Source organism: Rattus norvegicus, chromosome 3 (genome assembly GCF_021556685.1).
Source record: "Rattus norvegicus strain SHRSP/BbbUtx chromosome 3, alternate assembly SHRSP_T2T, whole genome shotgun sequence".
Classification (NCBI taxonomy): domain Eukaryota; kingdom Metazoa; phylum Chordata; class Mammalia; order Rodentia; family Muridae; genus Rattus; species Rattus norvegicus.
This window is the reverse complement of record NC_141536.1, coordinates 133,131,997-133,154,423: the sequence shown is the minus strand read 5'-3', so window position 1 is coordinate 133,154,423 and position 22,427 is coordinate 133,131,997. Positions and strand designations below refer to the sequence as shown.

The 22,427-nt window shown below is 43.3% G+C and overlaps 1 protein-coding gene across 4 annotated transcripts in view; it reads right to left on the bottom strand.

Annotated features, from left to right (window-relative positions):
- The window catches only part of Cfap61 (cilia and flagella associated protein 61), a 278,953-nt gene that overhangs the window by 214,055 nt on the left and 42,471 nt on the right, over nt 1–22,427 (bottom strand). For all 4 annotated transcript variants that reach the window (NM_001430465.1, XM_087652240.1, XM_087652242.1 and 1 more), the window contains 2 exon segments: nt 11,804–11,963; nt 22,114–22,246. In NM_001430465.1, coding sequence (NP_001417394.1) covers nt 11,804–11,963; nt 22,114–22,246 — 293 coding nt within the window.

Below are 22,427 nucleotides of genomic sequence, written 5' to 3'. Positions count from 1 at the left end.
GACTTTCTGTGGTGTGGGTAGTACTGTAAACTAATGGAGAACCTAGGGAAATCTGTACGGAGCTTCCTCAGAACACTCAGCGTATGAGTCAGCTGTGGCACTCCTGGGCAATGCATCCTGGGATGTTTGCTGGAGGTCTATTCAAACAGCCCGGTATGAAAGCAGACTAGATGTCTGTCTGCACACATTAAAAATGTCAGTATACACACAGTTGGTAATAAACTAAAGAATAAAATTATGTTATTTGAAAGAAAATAGATGGAGATCACTGTGCGTGTGTGTGTGTGTGTGTGTGTGTGTGTGTGTGTTATATAACAGTGTATGTGTGGTGTGTATTTGTGTTGAGTGTATGTATGTATGTATGTATGTATGTATGTGTGTGTGTATGTGTGTGAGGTGAGTATGGGTGTGTGACACAAAGAGAGAGAGGGAGAAGAAGGAGAAGGAGAAGGAGGAGGAGGAGAAGGAGGAGGAGGAGAAGGAGGAGGAGGAGGAGGAGAAGAAGAAGAAGGAGAAGGAGAAGAAGAAGAAGAAGAAGAAGAAGAAGAAGAAGAAGAAGAAGAAGAAGAAGAAGAAGAAGAAGAAGAAGAAGAAGAAGAAGAAGAAGAAGAAGAAGAAAAAGAAAAAGAAAAAGAAGAAGAAGAAGAAATGAGACTAGGTAGTAAAAATCTAAAGGAAATGGAACAGGGAGAGAGAGATGGCTCAGAGGTTAAGAGCACTGACTGCCTGACTGCCCTTCGGAGGTCCTGAGTTCAATTCCCAGCATCCACCTGCTGGCTCATCCCTAATGAGATCTGATGCCCTCTTCTGGTGTGTAGGCATGCATGTGGACAAAAACACTGTAAATAAATAAATCTTTTAAAGAAAAGGCCTATTAGAAAAGTATAATTAGGGGAGGAGAAAGAAAAGGCAGATGGCTCTAAGAAAGGATATAACCACAACATAGGAAAAGAGAAGAAATCTCTTGGAAGCTGAATCCCCACCATTGGTGAGCATCAAATCAGAAGCAGAAACCAGGAAGTTTAAGGAGCACACTTGCCTTGCCTAATAGCGGGCACAGAAGCCAGCACAGGTCAGAAGGGCTGACTCTGGTCGTACAAGGAGACCTTGGCTGCAAGGACCAGTGGTGTGGTCCTGGAATTCCAGCTGAAATCCCACGGGGGTGAAATAAGAATAGATGATTCCAACTGAAAAATAGGGATGGAGCCAGTATAGAGGTCAGGAACAAAGAAATCGGCCTGGGACACACATGGAGAAACTTCTCGGTGGGGAAGAAAATGCCCCTCTTACAGGAAACACGGTGGTGACTCAGCTTCCTCGTGCTAACTTTAAAAGAGAAGGACCTGCAACTAGCTTTCTTTTCTCCTTCCCCAAACCCCCATCCATTTAAGGCTGTTCCTTATGTGATAGAGGAGAGCTGTAATCTTGCAGGTTTGGACCCAAATTATCTGGCACTATTTTTAGTCATCTCCCCCATTCCCTGCCTCCCCACCCCCAAATGTCATTCATTGTCCATCTCTGTGCTTGCCTAAACATCCTTGTGACTCTCAGGTAAAACCCAACGCCCAGAAGTTATCACAGAGCATCTGGGAAGCAAGGCAGTGACTTCGTGCCTCACTGAGCCCTCCCCACCTGATGTTTCCACCTCCACCTTTGAATATGCTTTGATTTATAACTTTCTTTCATTTCGTTACTATAAAAACGTCACAAAGCTTACCACATCAGACCATACTATTTGCGGTAATCTGAGTCTGTGTCCCCGGGGCCACGAACCCTCACATTTGGCTCCAGAATAGACTATATTTTACTATTTTGCTGGGAGACCTGTTTGTGCACCGATGGGGCATGTGTGTGTAAGAGAAGCTGGGTGTTACAAAAGGTGCTTTCTGTAGAACTAGTTTGTGTTCTCCTTGTTTTTCTCTCGACTGCCAAATATTTTACGTAGATTTAAATCAGAACTCAATAAAGAGGATGGAGTCTCTTTCCTTATGGAGCTAGATGTAAACACACAAACATACATCTGCACATATGTGTGTATGTGTGTATATATAAGTATGCATGTATATATATATGTATGTATGTATGTATATACATGTATACATATACACGTGTGTGTGTGTGTGTGTGTGTGTGTGTGTGTGTGTGTGTGTGTGTGTCCCCACCCATGGCTAACAATTTCTTTATCTTCAATACTAGTGGTCCTTTTCAAGAAAAAAAAATCAAATTTTCTAACACTGATTCCAAAAGATCCATGAGGAGATAAAGAGGCTTCTGTGGCAGCTCTCCCAGGTCTGGCTGAGTGAGCCCTGTGGCCCTGAAGATCAGGAAACAGCAAAAATCAAATAAAACACAGGGGGAGCCGGTAGCACAGGAGCTCGCTCTATACCGGGCCTCAGAAGCACTGCATTCCCCTTGGTTTGCTGCCATGTACGAAACTGTGTTTTTAGTAATTACTTCCTCTGTTTCTTCCCTCAGATTAAATTTGGTCCATGATAGGTTAAGAGTTGTCAAAATAAAAACACGTTTATATAAGCAGGCAGAACTCGGGGCGACCCCCACGTAATGGGTGCAGCCTACTGACTGCCAATTTAATCAAGGGGGAATTCAGAGTATTCATAGTGAGCAATTGATTTTCAAGAGAAAAGTCAGCAGGATCAAACAGCCAGTTGGGATGAAAATCCCTTGAATCACCCCTATTGCTGTGTTTGCTACGGACCAGCTCCTGCCTCCATATAGTGTAATAGCCAAATTACTGTAATTATCCTACGGAGCAAGTGGCATATCAACATTATTTTAAACATGGATTTTTTTGCATAATCTTTCATTATTATCACCCAGCCTCCCATTTGAAAATGGAAAACAACAACAAACTGTGATGTAGCCCCGAGAAAAAAAGGTCACCAGAGAGAACAAATCAAAGGGTTATTTACATGTGAATATACTGAGATGTGTTTTACAGTCAAATACACTCTTGAAATTCATTAAATGCTTTCTCCCCTGCTTCATAAATATGGGCAAAAGAGACATCACCTACTGGGAAAATAATCCCAGCACATAATGATCATAAGGAATATAAATAAAGCCACTTTCCTTTCAAAGACCTCCAGGCCCTGTATCAAAGCATTTGTGTTTCTGCCACTGTGAAATGAATCTGACCGATGGAGAGGGGGACTGAGTCCTATCACAGGTTGCTCCCCAGCAGAAAAGGGGTGGGAACGCCGACCCCCTTCATCTTGCCCTCTGCAAAAATAATGGATTCTGAGGCAGCTGCCTTCGTCTGGGGCTGCTGTTGTTTTTGAAATCCTGCAAAGGGGCTTAGAAGCCAGCACCGGAATGAAGACTGAAAATCAGTAACAGGTTTTGCTAAATAACCAAAAGGCCCAGCCAGACGGCTTGGGGCAGCGGCCTTGACTGTCAGCTCTAGCTTTCAGCTCTGCCTCAGAGTCCTCCTGGCACATTACAAACAGGAAGATGTCCCCTGAGATCCTCTTGCAAGGATCCTAAGCTGTCCTTCTTGGCGACGACTTGGCCTGCACATGGGTCTGGTCTCATGGACTTGTTTTCTAGGTGTTTGTGCCGCTGCCGTGCACATAATTCTACACGATCAAAATTGGAAGGGGTAGTTAAAGCCCTGAAGATGACGTTACTTTTCCCTTTTTTTTTTAAACTTTCATGTGCTAAAGATATATTTCACTGGCAAATAAAAAATAAATAAATGTTTTAAAGGACAGAATTCGGGGCTGGCAGTACAAGAGCTCAGGAGCTGAGCACTTGGCTGGCACACACAGAGCCCTGGGTTCAATGCAGAACATGACAAGTCATTTCGAATGTAAAACGACAATTCTGATGGAAACAGATCTCAGCTGACATATTAAACTGCACATACATATTACACAGAGTGGCTGACTTTGTGAGCACTTCCAGGTTTGCTATGGTCAAATCGTAGCCTTATAGCCTTGGCCATGAGGCATCAAAGAACTCAGGGGCCTAGGAAAAGAAAGGCAGCGGGGAGAGAGGGGTCCGATGCTGTGATAAGAACTGGAGACAGAGACTGGTCGGGTAGACCAGCATCCCCACAGCAGTGGTCCCTATAAAGCCCATGATAGAGACTGCAATGTGGGGACATAGTTTGAGGTCCTCTTATTTTGCTATCTCCCATGAGCACCTCTGACTAGAGGCTGTCCTTGACGGCATCTGAGATAAGTTAAACGAAGTCACTAAGGTGAGCCCTAAGAGGACTTTGAACATGGACATCAGGGAGTGCAAACCAGAAGAAGACATAGGAAGCAGATGGCCTGAGGCAAGCCAAGGAGAGGGGCCTCAGAAGAAACCTGCAAGGCACCTTGATCTCAGTGGACTTCAGGCCTTGGAACTGGGAGATAAATTTCTGTTGTTTAACTTGTTACCAGGGAAATCTGGAAGAAAATGGGGACAAAGACACCTCTTGTTTATAATGCATTGTTATTAAAATCCTGGGGAGCCCCCAGTTAAAGAACACCAGAGAACTGAGGCACAGGTTGCACACACAAGGACAGGAACTGTGCTATGCTCTGTACATGAGAATTTCATCTGTGTCTGAAATCTGTGTGGAGAACCAAGTAAGAATGGAATTAGGGAGAGAAAGTGGAGCCTTAGGAAGACAGCAAAAAGACTCAGGGAGGTTTAATAGACAATAGTGTGTTAATGTAGTCTCTGTTTTGGGTGTTTTGTTTTCTTTTGTTTTGTTTTCTTCTTTTGGCTCCAGTACATACAATGTGAACTCTATTTCCTAGCCCAAGATGGGAGAGAACCTGAGGAAAACAGCACATGTAAATTCAAATGAAAAGAAATTAAATGTGACAAAACACTTTCTGACAGCAAGAGTGGTGTGTTTGATAATTTGGAGGTGATGCCTTTTTACATGTTTTTGAAAAAAATATATATATTGTTTTGAATGGTCTTTTAACATACAATAAACAGCACTTCTCCTGGATGGCTTGGCTACAAGAAGCTATGCTAATTATCTTTCTGAAAGGCCACAATTCTGTTATATAAAATGAAATCTTTCCCTGCCAAAGAGCACATCGAATTCTACAGGGATTTTTGTAAGGTAGACCCCGGGTGTGTAATGAGATTTACAAGTCGGAACCTTGCAGGGGTCTTATAAAACAGATCTGTGCTGCTCAGAACACACCGGCCTACATGACAAACAAAAGTTGTTTTATTTGGACTTGTCTCTCTCTCTCTCTCTCTCTCTTTTTAAGGCTATTAGACAGGGCGATGCCAGTACAGCTGTGGAAAGGCAGGCTGTGCCCTATTTTGCCTTTTGCATCATCAAGAAAACTGCCAGCTCAATTCTGATTCCAAAATCTTTATTGTGATGATGCAGCTAACAAAAGCCACAGCTTGATTTGCAAACACCACAAGGGGCCAGCGATGGGGCCAACTGGAAGGCAACACTGTTGTGAGCTTTGAGACATTTTACTGTCGCTGAAGGAGAATATTCATTAACTGCTGGGCATATGGAAGATTTTGATGTGGTCCTGAACATCTTCAGAGGCTTAACATTTAAGAAGCTCTCAGACCTTGCGTGGTACAATCTCCCATATCACAGAAAGTTTGCTTCCCTCTCCCCCCTCCCCCTCCCCTCCCTTCCTTCCCCCCCCTTCTCTCTCTCTCTCTCTCTCTCTCTCTCTCCTCCCTCTCCCCTCTCCCTCTTCCTCCTCCCTCCCTCCTCCCCTCCCCCCCTCTCTCTCTCTCTCACTGTGTGAGAGTGCATGCACTCGTGTGTATGTGTGTGTGTGTGTGTGTGTGTGTGTGTGTGTGTGATACATATGTCTGTTTCTTTACAAATTCTTCCAGCATTCCAGGAACCCACCACTTCTAAAATAACTTCTCCACCAAATAAAAACAATAAACAAACTTCTACTTATATTAGTTCGAAATCGATACCCTTAGAACTCTCCCCAGTCAACCCCAACCCAAAATTTACAAATGTATATATACATATATTACATATACACACATACATACACAAAACTTGTATTTACATGCTATATATGTATATGCACTGCTTTGGTGAGAGGCAAACTAATGTGCACAGCTAGGTTTTTTAGACTGGATGATTGACAGTAGGCTCGTCATAACGGTGTAAAGAACTGGATGGAGAAGGAACATTAAGTTTTACAAATTTTCTTCTTGGAAGGGTTGAGGCTGCTGTGGAGTTGCAGGTTTTCACGGCTGCTAGGGACAGAGAGACCTTGAGTCAGAGATTAGAGAACAGAGAACACAGAAGAGGACTGAGGCAGAGGAACAAGGGAAGGAACCAACAACATGTATATTATTGATAACCATGGTGAGCGACTGGTACTCAGTCCTCCACTCATGTCATCTCAGGCTCTTCCACTTGAAGGACAAGAGAGTTGGGCTGTCTAAACATCAATGCGGACTGTTGTGTGTGAGAAGAATCCCTTCACATGGATACAAAGAGAGTGGCTCAACTGTATGTTGGTTCCCTCGGAAGCCAAGTCGAAGACTAAAAAATGGTCATTTATTTGGGAACTCTTAGGGATGGCATAAGTCAGAGAGCAGGGATGATTCAGGGAGAGGTCAGTGCCTGCAGTGTTCATTGGCTAGCTCTTCCAGAATGCAATGTGACATGGCAGTGTCACTATCCATGGCTCTGGGCAGGCCTAAAGATGCAGGCATGAAGGTTCCAGCAAAAGAAAGTTGTTCAAATTATGTGTGTCAGCACACGTGGGCAGACACAGAGTCAAGCTTGAAGATGTCTGGTCACTGGTAAGCCGCTAAGGAAATCTTCATTAAAGAGCTCACTGGCATGGAATTCTGTATTTAGTAAGAGACCTGTTGTTGGAGTAGTCATCTCTGTCTAAACTAGTTCTCTTTTCTCCTGAGAAATGTTTATGTCATCCTGGGTGTGTGGGTCTATAAAATATGTAAGTAATTTAAGCATTTACCGATAATGAATCATAAAGATGTATTTGAAATCAGCTAGTTGGTAAACATATAATTTTACCATTTGGGGGCACGTGTGTGTGCACTTTCATGCATTCATAAATGTGTACCGCACTGGAGAGGTAGAAGAGGATGCTGGGTGTCTTTCTCACTCACTCTTCATCCTACTACTATTACTTCTTGTTGAGATGGGATCTCTCACTGGACCTGGAGCTCCTCACTGATTCGGCTAGACTGGCTGGCCAGCAAGTCCTCAGAGTCATCCTGTGTCTGTCTCCTCAGCACTGGGGTTACAGAAACACCACCGTGCTGGGCCTTTTAAGATGCTGGGACCCAACTCAGGTCCTCCCGCTTCTGTGGCAAGACTTTACAGATTAAGCCATTCTCCAGTCCAACCTTAATATGTATTACACTTGCATACTAATTAGATACATGTTATTTACTTTTTATATCAAAAGTTAAATATTGGCTAAATATTTGGCTCTGGGGCTGGAGAGATGGCTCAGAGGTTAAGAGCACTATCTGCTCTTCCAGAGGTCCTGAGTTCAATTCCCAGCAACCACATGGTGGCTCACAACCATGTGTAATGGGATCCCATGCACTCTTCTGGTGTGTCTGAAGACAGCGACAGTGTACTCGCATATGTAAAAATAAATAAGTCTTTTTTTAAAAAAATATTTGATTCAGAAGCAGTAGAAGATCTCCAACATTTTCAGAGGTGAGAACGTTGCTTCCCATAAGTATATAGTACAAAATGGCAGAAGCATGCCTAGGTCTATTTTATAAATTGTTGGGAAGTTCTGTGTTAGTCTCAAGTAAAAATTCATTATGTGATGTGATTTTGTGTATGCTTGTGGAGTATATATTTGTTAGTGTAGGTGCCTGTACATGCATGTATGAGTGTATGTGTGTGTATGTATGCATGTATGTATGTATATATATGCATATATGTATATATGTATGTATGTGTGTACATATGTGCATATATGTATACATGTGTGTATATGTATATATAGGGAGGGTGGCAGCAGACTGACATCTGACTCTTCCAAGGCTTCCACCTTTCCTCTTTCTAAACAGGATCTCTCTGAATGAACCTAAATCTCGTTGATTTGGCGAGATTTGCTGGCCAAGGGGCCTCAGCAATCTGTCTGTCTCTGCCTCCAACCAGCTCTGAAGTGACAGGATTCATTTAATAATTTTTTTTAAATTGCATTCAAGCTAGCAATTCAGACAGCAGTTTTTAAAACCAAATGTCTGAGCACAATCCAACACAAAGATGGACTAATTTGATACGGACAGACAGAAGAATCGTGGTAGAAAAAGATTAAAAGTTTCTGTGAGAGTGGAGAATTGTGTGTACAGAAAAGACACTGAAATTCATAACACTCTCTCGAAGCACACCTTAGCATGGCGTGCTGTGCTCTGATGATTGAGCAGGGTAAAGTGTCCATGTTGTATGTTCTGAATCCAGGCTACAGTGAAGTCAGAGGATGTGACGCAGGTGAGCAGCACCAGGAATATCCTGCATTCACTGCAGAAATTGATTCTGGATTGATTTTTGGTCACTATGTATGGAAAAACTTTTGATTGCTGCCAAATTTCTTGTAACTCCTCCATTCAGATCCCACTGGGGTTTGGACCCACAGCTTAAGACGCTGTGAGCAAAGAAACAGGTGATGTTGGACTGAGAGTGTATCTCAGAGGAAGACTATTGGCCTCCCATGCATAAGGCCATGAATGTGACACCTAATTCCACAAAGAAAAGAAAACAAGTCCCCCCCCCCCATCCAGGTTGTCAGTTTGCACAGTTGCAGCGGGGTTAGTTAGGTAAGAGGCTGGACTGGGCTTTTGAGACAGTTCCTGACGAGATTTATAAACCCTGAACACGCTGGGCAGAATGAAATGGTGAGAGCTTTACCTGCCTTACCTCTTTAGCATCAAGCTATAAGGAAAAAATGAGATAATGCATATGAAAATGAAAATCCTTTAATATGATAGCTTTTTATTGTCATCTTGACACAACCTAGAGTCACCTGGGAAAAGGGATCCTCAATTGAGTAATTTCTCAGATCTGACCAGCCTTTGGCCATGTTTATAAGAGATTGTTCTGATTGATGATTGACTTGGGAGAGGCCAGTTCACAACGGGTGGCACCATCCCTAAGAAAGTGAGTCTTTGCTCCATAAGAAAGCTATCTGAGCAAAAGCTAGAGAACAAGCTGATAAGTGACATTCCTTTAAGGTTTCTGCTTTAGTGAAGAGCCTTGGGCGCCTGCCCTAACTTCCCTCAGTACTGGATCATGACCTGGAAGTGTAAGGCCCCCAGGTAGCTTTTGGTTAGAGTGTTTTATCAGAACATCAGAGAAGCAACTGGGACAAACACCAGACAAAATACAAAATATAAAATATGAGGAGGTACAGTGTGATGTGTGCTCTTTTAAATTACAAGTTTTAGTTTCGTTTTTTTTTTTGTTTTGTTTTGTTTTTGAGAAACTGTATTTTCTTTGACTTGAGACTTCGGTCAGAAAAACAAAACAAAACAAAAAAGACCTAAGAGGTCGACGCTCAGTTCCCATCTTCTGTGGAGCCTCCTCTGTTGATGTAATGAAAAGGCAGCCGTGCAATTTGCTGAGGGCTCTGCTTGGAAGTAATGAGCTGCTGAGGGCCTGTGACTCCATCCCCCACCCCACCCCCATTATCTCAAAGCTACAATGGAAGCGTTCCGTGACAATTTCATAAAGAATCATCTTCGTGTCAGTGAACAGAAAACTAATTTTCAAAATAAACACCCCGTGATGAGTAACAATTCCCCTTCTTCCTTTGCTTGCCGCTGGTCCTAGAGAAGATGTTTTTAAGAAATAGGTTGAAGAGGGTAATGAGAAGCCAGTGCCTGGCCTTCCTGACTCTGTAGGCTATTGCCTGGCAGAGACATAATAGGTAATGTGTCGTTTCAGGCTGAGTTCTGCTTAACTTTGACCCTCCTTCTCTCCCAAGGCAAAAACTTTCCATTTGTTCTATATAAAGAATACCAGTAGCATCAGGAGGTCTCAGCCTCAGGAGGTGGCTATACCCTTCCAATCTGTTTGTGTTGTGTTTTGTTTTTTCCATGTTTGTCACTGAGTCTAGTGCATTGCAAGTCTAATATTTACGCCTCCTAAGCATCCCTTGGGTTGGGTACCATTTTTATCTCCTTTATGAGAACATTGAACCACAGCACAGCTCCCGTTTGGTGCCACCTTCAAAGTAGAACTCAAGCACTGAAAGGCAATGACTGCGACAACTTCTAGTTCAGGGTCGTCTCATGGTATTTAAATGTTCCTTCCCTGAGAGCCTGGGCAAGCCACCCTTCACCATGAAACAGTAATGACCTCAAGTCTCAATGTCGGAAAGGAAGCTGCCACCAGTACGAAAGGGAAGTACCTTCCCATGGTTCATGGTTCTCTGTGAGGAGTGTGCAGTCAGGACAGTCTGCATCCACCTGTCTAGTGTTGGCTTTTCCCACTGAGGGAGAAGCGTGGCTGAAGTGACACCTACAATTGACCAGAATACCAAGTCCTGTGCCACCAACCACACCACACCTCTCCCACTTTTGAACGACCTTACTAAAACCCTTCATGTTAGAGAAAGTAGTTCAATTTAAAAAAATAAAATCCTGATCTTACCTCCAAGAGTAGATGAATGGCCAGTCATAAATACTGGCCACTAACTACTAGTTATTAACATTTACTGCTCACTAAATTCATTCAAGACTCAGACACCAATTAAAGCATTTTGCATGTTTTATCTGAGTGAAAATTCACAACCGGTGTCTGGGTCCCTTCACATGGGGAACCCGAATTGGAGAAGTAAATTAACATACCTAAACTCACCTGCCCATTGGTATCCATTTGCCATAAGAACCTACTCACCCATGAAGCTACCAGGGTGCCTAATAATCAACGTCTGTGATGATCTCATCTCTCTTGATTAAACACTGGCACAGACAATATTTCAAAATTCAGTCTATGGCTCTAAGGTTAAGAGTGTGTGCTGCTTTTTGCACAAGGACCTGAGTTCAGTTTCCTGCTGAACTGGAATGTGTTGGTTCAAAAGGATATGGTTTATCTCCAGGGAATCTGACAACCCCTAGTCCTCCATGGTTGTGAATATGCACACATGTACACACACACACACACACACACACACACACACACACACACGTACCCTATACCCACACAGACACAAACACATAAATTTTTTTAATTAAAAATTGATGGTTTTGTTTGGTTGGTTGGTTGGTCTTTTTGAGATAGGGTTTCTCTGTGTAGCCCTGGCTGTCCTGAAATTCACTCTGTAGACCAAGCTGGCTTCAAACTCAGAGATCCACCTGCCTCTGCCTCCCAAGTGTTAGAACTAAAGTTGGGGGGCAGTACTGCCTAGTCACTTTTTTTAAAATCTATTTTATATGTATTTTGCCACCATGTATGTATGTACGTACGTACATGTGGCATGTTATTTCATATAGCTAGGAATCAGCCATACAAGTTTAAAATGACCATTTGCAATAGACTCCTACTACAGAAGGTATGGAAAAAATCAAAAATGCTAGCAATTACCTCACTATAACTTACCTAACGACGACCATTCTATAAGCAAACATTCTAAATTTGGGAACCTTTAGCTTTAAACCATGTCTAATTCCAGCTGTGCAGGTTTGTTTCCGGACACATAGATTCCACCAAAATCTGAATAACCATGTGAAGTACTCCACAGGAGGAACTAGGGGGAGAGTTTTAGCAGATAAATAGCACAGCTGTGCATAAGACATGTATGGACTTTCCTTATTCATCCTGGGATAGCTACTATACCTTCGCTTTCTTCAAGACTTGGTTCTTTTGGTGGTTCCAGAAGATCGTCAGGATGTGGGAAGCAGAATCCATGGAAAGGGCCCAGGTCAAAGCATTCGTGTAGCAGGGGCAAGTTCACACTGGCGCACACGCTCATGAACCCAACAGCCTTGCCTTCCACCTGGAACACGGGAACACAGCCGCCTATGAGACTTCAGGTGATAACCACTGTGAAACACAGCATGTGGCTCACTGGTAGCTCGGGGAACACTCCGAGTTATTTAAGGGAGGAAGGCTAAGTAGTTCTGATATCTGGTACCATGCACGAAATATACAACATTGTCAAAGGCATGTCCAACAAGTGACCACTGTGGATGATCTTAAGAGTTGGGAAGTAACTTAGGGGAGTGGTCATCTATATCTCTTGAATTCGCTTATTGAGCACTTGATTGGCCTGAGGGGAAGAGAAGCAAAGAAAGGTTGTTTGGTGGGAGACAGCGCAATGAAATCTGGCCTGATCTACAGACAAAAAAACCTCAGCACACTGAGACATCAGCACCAGGTACTAAAACTCATGCAACGCTCGCCGTGATTTTAATATATGATTTTTGACATTTAAAAAAAAGGTTTTTTTGAATGAAGCTCAAGAAGAAGGATGACCAAAGTGTAGATGCTTCAGTCCTTCTTAGAAGGGGGAACAAAAATATTCATAGGAGGAAATATGGAGACAAAGTTTGGAGCAGAGAATGAAGGAAAGGCCATCCAGAGCCTGCTCCACCTGGGGATCCAGCCCATATACATACAGTCACCAAACCCAGATAATATTGCTGATGCCAAGAAGTACATGCTGACAGGTGCCTGATATAGCTGTCTCCTGAGAGGCTCTGCCAGAGCCTGACAAATACAGAGGCAGATGCTCACAGCCAACCACTAAACTGAGAATGGGGTCCCCATTGGAGTTGTTAGAGAAAGGATTGAAGGAGCTGAAGAGGTTTGCAAACCCATAACAACAACAATACCAACCAACCAGAGCTCCCAGGGACTAAACCACTACCCAAAGATTACACATGGACAGACCCATGACCCCAGCTGCATATGTAGCAGAGGATGAGCCTTGTTGGGCACCAATGGGAGGAGAAGCCCTTGGTCCTGCCATGGTTGGACCCCCCAGTATAGGGGAATGTTAGGGTGGGGAGATGGGAAGGGTTGAGTAGTTGGGTGGGGAATACCCTCATAGAAGAAGGGGGAAGGGGCATGGGATAGGGGGGATTATGGACGGGAAACCGGGAAAGGGGATAACATTTGAAATGTAAATAAAAAATATCCAATTAAAAAAAGATTTATTTACTTATTTAATGTATATGACCTATATATACATCTATTACCTATATGCCTGAAGAGGGTATCAGATCCCATTACAGATGGTTGTGAGCCACCATGTGGTTGCTGGGAATTGAACTCGGGACTTCTGGAAGAACAGCCAGTGAGTGCCCTTAACTGATGAGCCATCTCTCCAGCCCAGATTTGACATGTTTGATGAGGAACGCAGGCTCCCAGGAAGCTGAGTGAGTGAGTGAATGACACAGCCATTCTAATCAGGAAGTGGGCTTACCAGCACTGTGCATCACTCATTCCCAAGCAGTTAGTGCCTTCACACAAATGGTGGATGCTTTAACATTCTGAAGCAGGGAAGCAAACGGCAATGGTGTTCGGATGGTGTGGGAAAAGATGATCTTTGTCCAAGGCACCTTTGTGTGCTTAGAAAACGAATGGGAGATGGTCTTTACTTTCAAACAGTCTTTTTTTTTTTTTTTTTGGTTCTTTTTTTCGGAGCTGGGGATCGAACCCAGGGCCTTGCGCTTCCTAGGTAAGCGCTCTACCACTGAGCTAAATCCCCAGCCCCCAAACAGTCTTTTTACAAATGAATTCTCCTTGCATATCCTCTCCTTTCCCGGACCCCTCCCCAAAAGATACTTGCTATAAAAGGCTGATTTACACAGCTGTTTTATAAAGCCATTGACACTTTAATGAAAGTCCAAAATAAACATTTTAATTTTTTCCCCAAATAACAAGTAATTGTTTGTCGTGTTTGTACTCCTGAACAAAGGCTGTGTAGCTGCAGTTGTCTGGCTTCTCTATAATTTCAGGCCCAAGACTCAGCAGACGCTGATTAACCAATCCATCTACCATATGTGCAGAAAGAGACGGCCAGCCTCACTCCCGGCAGGGAAAATTGGCATCCATCTTGGTTCACATGGAGATGTCCTTCTAATCTACAGCCGTGCTGGCGCAGTGAAACTTGCATGGCCTGAAATACCTTTTGCTGGCTTCATGGCGAGCTGCATGTGCATGATAAGAATGTATTATTTATAAGACCGCTGTTAGTAATGAGCTATTACACTAATGGCTCATTGTGTTGGGGATTTGATTTCAAATGGCATGGATCGCACACTCTGATGAAAATGAGAGAAACATGTTTTGCCATTAGGAACAAAGATTTCGCATCTTCCAGTTCCACAACCTGTTATATCCCCATCTTTCGGGGAGGGTTGTAACAACTTACAAAAGCCCACAATCGGGGACCAGCAGCAGAGCAAGGACGGACGGTGGACAAGTCTGTTCCATTCCTTGGCTTCTTTCAAATGACTGCCTTGAGGTAGACTGTTCTGAAATAACCATTTGTGGGGCAGCCCTGGGCATGTTGCTGTGCACGTCACTTCACAGTGTGCGAAGGCACTGGCTGCTGTTATCGTTCAGCGGACAGAGTTTTCTCTTGCCATCCAAGTCTTCTCACACTGGCAAACTAAACTGGTGGTTTTTCTCTTCTTATCTGTCCTGTGAGTCTTCATGATGACACAGAGAAAGTTTAGGTCACTGGAAAACCATCCATGAGCTTGCCTTGTCTTCGCAAAGAGGCCTAACTCACCAATACGTGTGCGCATTAGCATTTATAACTCCACCCCCAAAGCCCCACAGTCAGGCATCCCTTTCGGGTGACCATATTTCACAATGAGGGTTTTTGTCCTCGATGTGACCGTTACTGGCTTTGAGCCCTTCTCTTGGTGCCAAGGGCATGGATAACCTGGCAGGCTCTCTCCTGCCTGCAGGTCAGTGGTGCTTTCTCGGACCACTGCTGCCCGCGTCCTGGATGATGCCAAAACAGACGCTCTGCCCATCTGTCTCTGGGAGCCGCCTTGGCCTCCAACTGCCCTTCCTTGAAATCTCAGCTTGAAGTAAACACCAGATGTCAAAGTACAGTTATGACAAGGAACCTGCAGCAAAGTCACAGCTCAAACCTCGTCCAAAGTAGCAAACAGAACAAAGAAAGTCCTCAGAGCCAACAATCCTTTAACAAGTCAACGATCTTCCTAACTCAAACCATGCTCTCAGGAATTCTACATGAGCAGCCTGAAACCGTCCTGCACTTGGTTGGGAAGAGGCACATCTGATATACTTTGTCCTCCCACCTCTGGTCCGTAGTGGTGGCTGTCCCGATGCATGGTATAGGTTGGCAAATGCTGACTCAGTATTGGGAAGCAAGGCACAGATGTGTAGTGCTTGCCAACGGTACAATACTGTCGTCATGGTACTTTCAAGCTGCCAACCGAGGTCATCAAATGGGAAGTAGGGAAGAAATAATGTGGGGCATGCTATTAAATATTGAATACTATGCCCACTAGATAAGACAAAAAAATACCCAAGAGCTACATAACACTGAAAGGAATCCAATTACAGCCTTTAAACATTATTTACTATAATTCTTTACACTGTAATTTTATACAAGTGGCCTTTTTTGTTTGGTTTGGGAGACAGGGTCACATGTAGTCTATAGACTGGCCTTGAACTGGCTATGTAGCCGTGGGTGACCTTGAACTTCTGATCCTCCCGTCTTTGCCTCCCAAGTGCTAGGATTACAGATGTGTGCCACCACGCTGGGTTTATTTTGCAGGAACTGTATCCACTGACCTATATCCCCAGCCTTTATGAGGTTTTGATGATAGCTACGTTTAGCAAGAGCTTGCAAAGTTCCTGAGGATTTCCCAACTAGCTCTCTCAAGGTAAACCAAGTTGGTTCCAACATACCTTTGCTTAGGGTCCCCTAAAGAGACATATTCAGAAAGGTAGGTTGGAGGTGTGCTAAAGTAGAAATTTCTGGTTTCTTTAACAACTTGGTTATGTCACATGATGCTTTCCGCACACTGTCATGTGAGAGGACGCATGATATTTAGAAAGAATGTATAAATGGAACTGCACAATGAGAGGTACTATGCTTAGCTGCACTGTGCTACGCTTAGCTGGTCTTTGCTGGTCTTCATTGATCTTCACTTCATAGAGAAAAATGTACCAAAGAACTTCTAGTGGTATTCCAGCGGATTCTGGCCACTTCCATTGACTCATGTCATTTCGGAGGAGGCCATTTCTCCTGGATTGTACCACTACTACTAATTCATGTTTGCTGTTTGCTATTGAACTGGACTGCTGATATCCTGACAACCAAGAGTGGAATCACCCCCAAGGAACTACTTCTAAACAGGTCCACAATACCCTTTCCCTATTAACCTTCTTTTTCGCTACCTCTGGTTGGTGGGTTAGAAGGACGGTTGAAGCCTTTAAAAATCCTAAAGTATGTTTTGAAAAATAATCTAAGCCCACCGTGTGCATGGAGGGTACAACCAGTATTTAAGTTCACCCCCAAAAATGCTTCAGACACAAGACGTGGCTCTGCTCACAGTGATCTCCACCCAGGCTCCTGTACCCAGGTCCTAACTCTGCCCTTGCCCTTGATTGAAATCTGTGATCTCCTCTCAATGGAACATAAAGGTTCTGGCTTCTGAGGCAGTGCAGGCTTCAGAGGAGACTGGGCTAGACTTCTTCGCCTCCTTAGGGACTCCGACCTCACAGGGTCAGCACCGCCATTTCTAACCCGCAGCTTTGTTTACCTTCATGTTCACACATGGGAAGTTCAAGAAATAGACCAAGGAAAAGGACAAGGCAGAGCTCACTATAGCTGCTGAAGATCACTTCCTCAACTGATCTGGGACGACACTAACATCCTAAATTCTGACCCTTCCTTTCGTCATTAGCCTAGAGCTGACAGAGAAAGCAAGTCTTTGATGGACCAGTAAAAATTTTAAATATATTTATACAATTTAAGTTAAAATCTCCAGTGTGATTTCTCAGATCCTAGTTTTTAGAGCCAGCAGCTCTCATCTTCAGGAATACATACCCATAGTGTCTCACTTCATTCCTACCCTCCCCAGCGTATTTAACTGCTGAGTGGGTGAGGAGAGCCAGCAACCAGACCACATACCAGAATCATGTGGGGACCCTTAAACATTTAATGATTCAGCACACCCATGCTCTGAACTACTTGGTAAACTGAGCCAGGAGAATGGCTTATGTCCGGGAGTTGGAGTCCAGCTTGAGCAATGATGCTGCTCTGTTTGTGAACTTAGCCTTTAATGACTGAACCATCTCTCCAACCCCAGAGTCTATTTCATATAAGATATAACTCACTTACGAAAGCAAACAAACAAAACACTGGGTCCCTCCCTCAAAAAGTGGATTTGATTGGCCCAGGATTTTGATATAATTCATTTACTACAAGTTAACTTTTTGCAAATATACAATTCAATGTCTTTTAGTATATAATAAAATTGTATAACCATTATATAATTCCATATTTTATTCACCCCCCCAGTCATATCCCCTAACTTCTTTCTCTCTATACAAGACTTGCCTAGTCTGGGCTTTTAGAAATGTTATTATACAATATGCAGTCTCTGTGCCTGACTTCTTTCCAGAATGTTTTCAAGTGTGACCACTCTATTCCCTTTTATTTCCTAGCAATATTCCACTATCAGTATTCTATATTTGTTCAGCCATTCATTAACAGATATACAATTGGGCTGTTTTCATCTGTGGGATATTTTAAATAATACCACCATAGATATTTGTGTGAAAGCCTGGGTGGAAATGTATTCCCTTCTTAGCTCTTCACTTGTTAGCCAGGGTCCCTCCTTTTGGCTTGGATAGGTCCAGAAACTAAGTATTTGGGTTTCCACAAATAAAGTAACTTCTTTCTATAGATTCTCCGTCCCCCCTCCCTGGACCCCACTTACCTGACACTCTTTACTTTATCAGTCCCTGATTACTCCAGCAAAATAGCCAAAAAATTCCTCAAAAAGAGGAATTTTTCAATATCTTTCCCACTACTTCCAATTCTGAACCCTAAAAGAAGGGACCCCCTGTACTCTACCATGGACCTGAACTCTATTCTGGGCCCTTGCCATGCTGCTGTCTGTCTGCCTATGACAGTAATAACTCTTCAAATAAACAAACAAACAAACAAACTCCTGTCACCTCCATATGTCCTTAAATTCCAAACCAAAGCTTTCACTATTTACTATTGTTATTGTTACTGTCAGTGTTGTTATAATTGGTATTTTCATTGTGACCACCGTTCTACTAGGGGTGAAAATTATCTCACTGCAGTTTTTGTTGTTGTATTTTGTTTTGTTTTTGAAACAAAATAGCCTGCCTATTTTGGCTTTGTACTTGGGATCCTCCTGTGTCCGTCTTCTGGGTAACAAGGATTACAGATGTGCACCAACATGACTGGGTTCGCTGTGCTTTTGAATTACATTCCCCAAATGCCTAATGAAACTAATACCTTAAGGTACCGGAGGACTTCTTTGCATGTACCTGCACCAACTGACGATTTCTGTATCTTTTCCTGGAAGGGTGTCAACCAAATCCTTTGCCCACATCTAATTTAGAGTATTGGCCTCTTCATCACTATAAGAAGGTGATGGTGACGTGAAGTTGGCAGAGTCTGAATGCCTCCCAGGAGAGTCTCCTAGTCACCAAGTCTGTGGAGCCTGATGAGGAAGCAAGCCTCAAACTGCTCCTCTTATTACAGAGAATATTTGATTTCAAGTTTCAAGAAAAGTAATATTCTTTAAGACACCTCACAAGTTTCATCAAATAAGAAATGAGCATATGAAGAATGAATCCCTAAAAATATCACCCAGAAGCGAAATTGCAAATTCCAATCTTTTAATGCTTTTCAATCCACTGGCACAGAAATCTCCTTTTAAGATCAAATTCAAATATCCATTTGAAGATAAAATAAAACATAATTATGATTCTAATAATGAACAGGATGGGTGGGGGATCCAAGGGCTTTATTCAATTCCCATTTGCTAATTATTATTTTTAAAGAGGTTTTAATTTTTTAATTTACTATAGTAGAGTAGTGTGTGTGTGTGAGATGAGACACATTTGCCAAGATGCACACATAGAGCTCAAAGAGCATCTCCTATGGGGGAGATGGTTCTCCTTCAATCTTTTCATGACTTCCCAGGGTTAAATTCAGATCACTGGACTTACAGATCAAGTGATCTTATCCTCCAAGCCATCTCACCAGCCCGGGTGTCATATTATATGTAAATATCAAGCCCAAAACTTCATTCAGGCTTTTCCCCATTATTTCTCCTCCTGGCTACCAGCCCTCACTATGGAAGTTGAGCTGTGCAGTTATAGTAGGTAAAGATGCACCCTAGATGTGAATGATACCACCCCAGGGCCAACAGGAAGGTTCTCCAATTCCTTAATATAAAACTCGAATCCCTCATGCAGCAACATCACCCTGCAACTTAGAGAAAAGCAGGCTCCTGCTTCCCCCTGCCAGAACTACTAGGTCAGGAATGCCTGAGTGAGGCCCAGCTCACCAGGGCTTCCTCAGACCCAGGGGCACTTCCCAGCAAGCCCAAGTGTGAGGACCATTGCTTCCAGACTCCATCCTCCTGCTACCTTGTGTATGAAAAGACCCCACCCTTGTGGTCCCATCTTGTCACCAGACACTCCGTAAAACATCTGTCCCTGTTCATTCTCTGCTGCTGGGATGAAACACTGACCAAAAGCAACTTGTGGGAGGAAAGATAAATGGTTGATTTGGCTGATAGGTTATAGCCCATCAGGGAGTGGAGCTGAGCCAGGAAGTGAGGCAAATACCATGGAGGAATGCTGCTCACTGGATTGTCTTCTTTCTAATCTTGCTTTTTAGAGAACCCAGGACCACCTGGAATGGGACCTCTCCCATCAATCACCAATCAAGAAAATGCACCAACAGACATGCCCACAGCCAGTCTGATGAAGACAATTCCTCAATTCCGGTTTGTGTCAAGTTTATAAAACAAACAAACAAACAAACAAACAAACAAACAAATCAGTATAGTCTCTAATGTACCAAAGTCCCAACTAAAGTCAATTTCTCCCTACGGTCAAGCAGACCCCATGAATTACAGTTTCAACTCTTAAGAATACTGAAGTGTCAAGTTCAGCGACACAAAGTAGCAGGTGACTCTGCTGTGTTTCAGGATGGCCGGTTTTCGCAGATTCAACATCAAGGAACAACCTCTATGCATTTAGTCCCCAGCTATCAGAATCCTACCAGGCAAATCAGGGAAGGAAGGGCCTCCTCTGGTAGGCAGGAAGCCAAGGTGTGCAGATAAGGGAGGTGTGCCTGTGTGAACATCTCCAGAGTGAGTAGACAATGAAGAGGTGGTTATAACACTCTTGAGTGTCTTATACTAGCAACCTGGGGCCTCTGGTTGAGCTGAACACACTAAGGCCAGCTAGCTTAGTCACCTCACACCTCCATCTCTTGAGGAATGTGGTCCTTGGTATTTCCCAGTTCCAAATCAAAAAAGAAAAAGAAATGTGGGGTCCCTCTTTTGGTCCCCAAAGACCAAAGTAAGAGTAGGGCTGCTACTCTCTCTTCCTTAAAACTCCAAGTGTTATGTACATGTTTTTAATTTTTGCATTTGTCATTAATTCAACTAAATTCAATCATATATAACATGGATCATGGACAAATACAAATTGAGAGTCTCTCTCTCTCTCTCTCTCTCTCTCTCTCTCTCTCTCTCTCTCTCTCTCAGAACTCTCCTGCACTGGTGGAAGATGTTACTATTTGGGAAAAGTAATGAAGGGTTAGGGAGCTGTTTCCAATTTAAGTTCTAAAGAGACAGGACACCGAATGCAACAAATGGCCTGGGCTTTTCCACACAAGACACTGTCGAGACTGTCAGTGAAACCTGACTGAGGTCTGCAGATGAGACACTGGGATTGCTAAACTTTGACTACTATACTGTAGTTACAAGCTTTGTAGGGATAACACTTATGTATATGGCATGACTTGGGCATTACACCTACAACTTACTTTCACATGCTTCTAAATAAATATATAAATGTGTCCATGGACGGATGGAGACAGAGGATGGGGGGGGGATGACAGACAGACAGACAGACAGGCAGACAGACATTAGAGAAAGTAATCAAGAGAATGATAAAATAAGGAAAAACCTCTAGTATCTAGGGAATTTATACCTGTATGTTTTCTGTGAGTGTGAAATTACATCAAAACAATTTCAACAAAGTAAAATAAAATCACTTTCCAAGTCAAACAAAATCTTCCTGGCAGCAGAACACTGATATCTAAACTCTGCTCTCTTGATACTGTGGGATGTCCAGAAATCTCCCATATTCATCTCTGTGGGATGCTTTCCCCAATCTCTATTCAGTATTTTGAGAGACAAGTAAAGAGTCCACAGTAGTCTGGTCACTCTGGATGACCTCACTAAGGGTTAACTCTGGGAAGGATACAGAATCTGTCCTGGCATCACCTAGAAGGGTATGCAGGAGGGCAGGGTATCTAGTCATACTCTGAACCCTGAGACTGTGTCCTGGAATACCTCTTTAGTTGTGGTGTGGCTCTGCCCTAGAACACAGCTCTAATCAGAGTGCTGCAGGAGATTTGATCATACTGTGAGACTGTGGACTGAGGAAAAAAAAAAAAACCTTTCTTGGTGTGGTGTGGCTTAGCCCTAGCATACACTTCTAATCCAAGAGTTTTCTGTTTACTGTAAACAAAATTAAATAAAGTCAACCACGGGTCAAGAGGTCAACAAACAACCAGTTGACAGGGAATGAACATAGGAAAAAAACCATAGAGAGTGAGAGGAAGTCAGGATGGATAGAGATGGACAGGAAGTAGAAAGGAAGGACATTCGGCTGGAAGGGTTACTGGCTTTTTCCTTCCGGGAAGTCCATTGAGGATGAAGGTTAGCTGGGTGCCTTCTCTGCCTCTCTGAGCTAGCAGGCTTTCACTCTAGCATCTGGCTCCTGAGTCTTCATTTGGTAAAATCAGGAATTTTGTTTTAAGAACAGCTGGGCACATCGGCTTCACGGGGACTCAGCACGCCAGGACATCCTAGTTCATTCCTCTCATTTCTCTTACTATGTCCCGAGGAAGACCCGTCACCAACCTCACACACCACAGCATGATTGTCTTCATCTTGGGCCTCGATTAGTTCGGCCAAGAAGTATTCGCCGTAAATTTCCTTCAGAGTGCTGTCATAGTGCATAAATATTGGCATCAGATCATCATGGTCTTCTACCCTGTATAACAGAAAGCCTTCAGTTTAAGGTTTGTTCCATCCACGGCATCCCTTCAACAGAGCACCTACCATGATCCACCCATTCTAAGTGTCAAAGATACGGCAACATCTCATGGAATGAGCTGACTCGAACTGTCATAAGCAAAAGGATAACATACTTTAATAGCTTCAAATATCTCAAA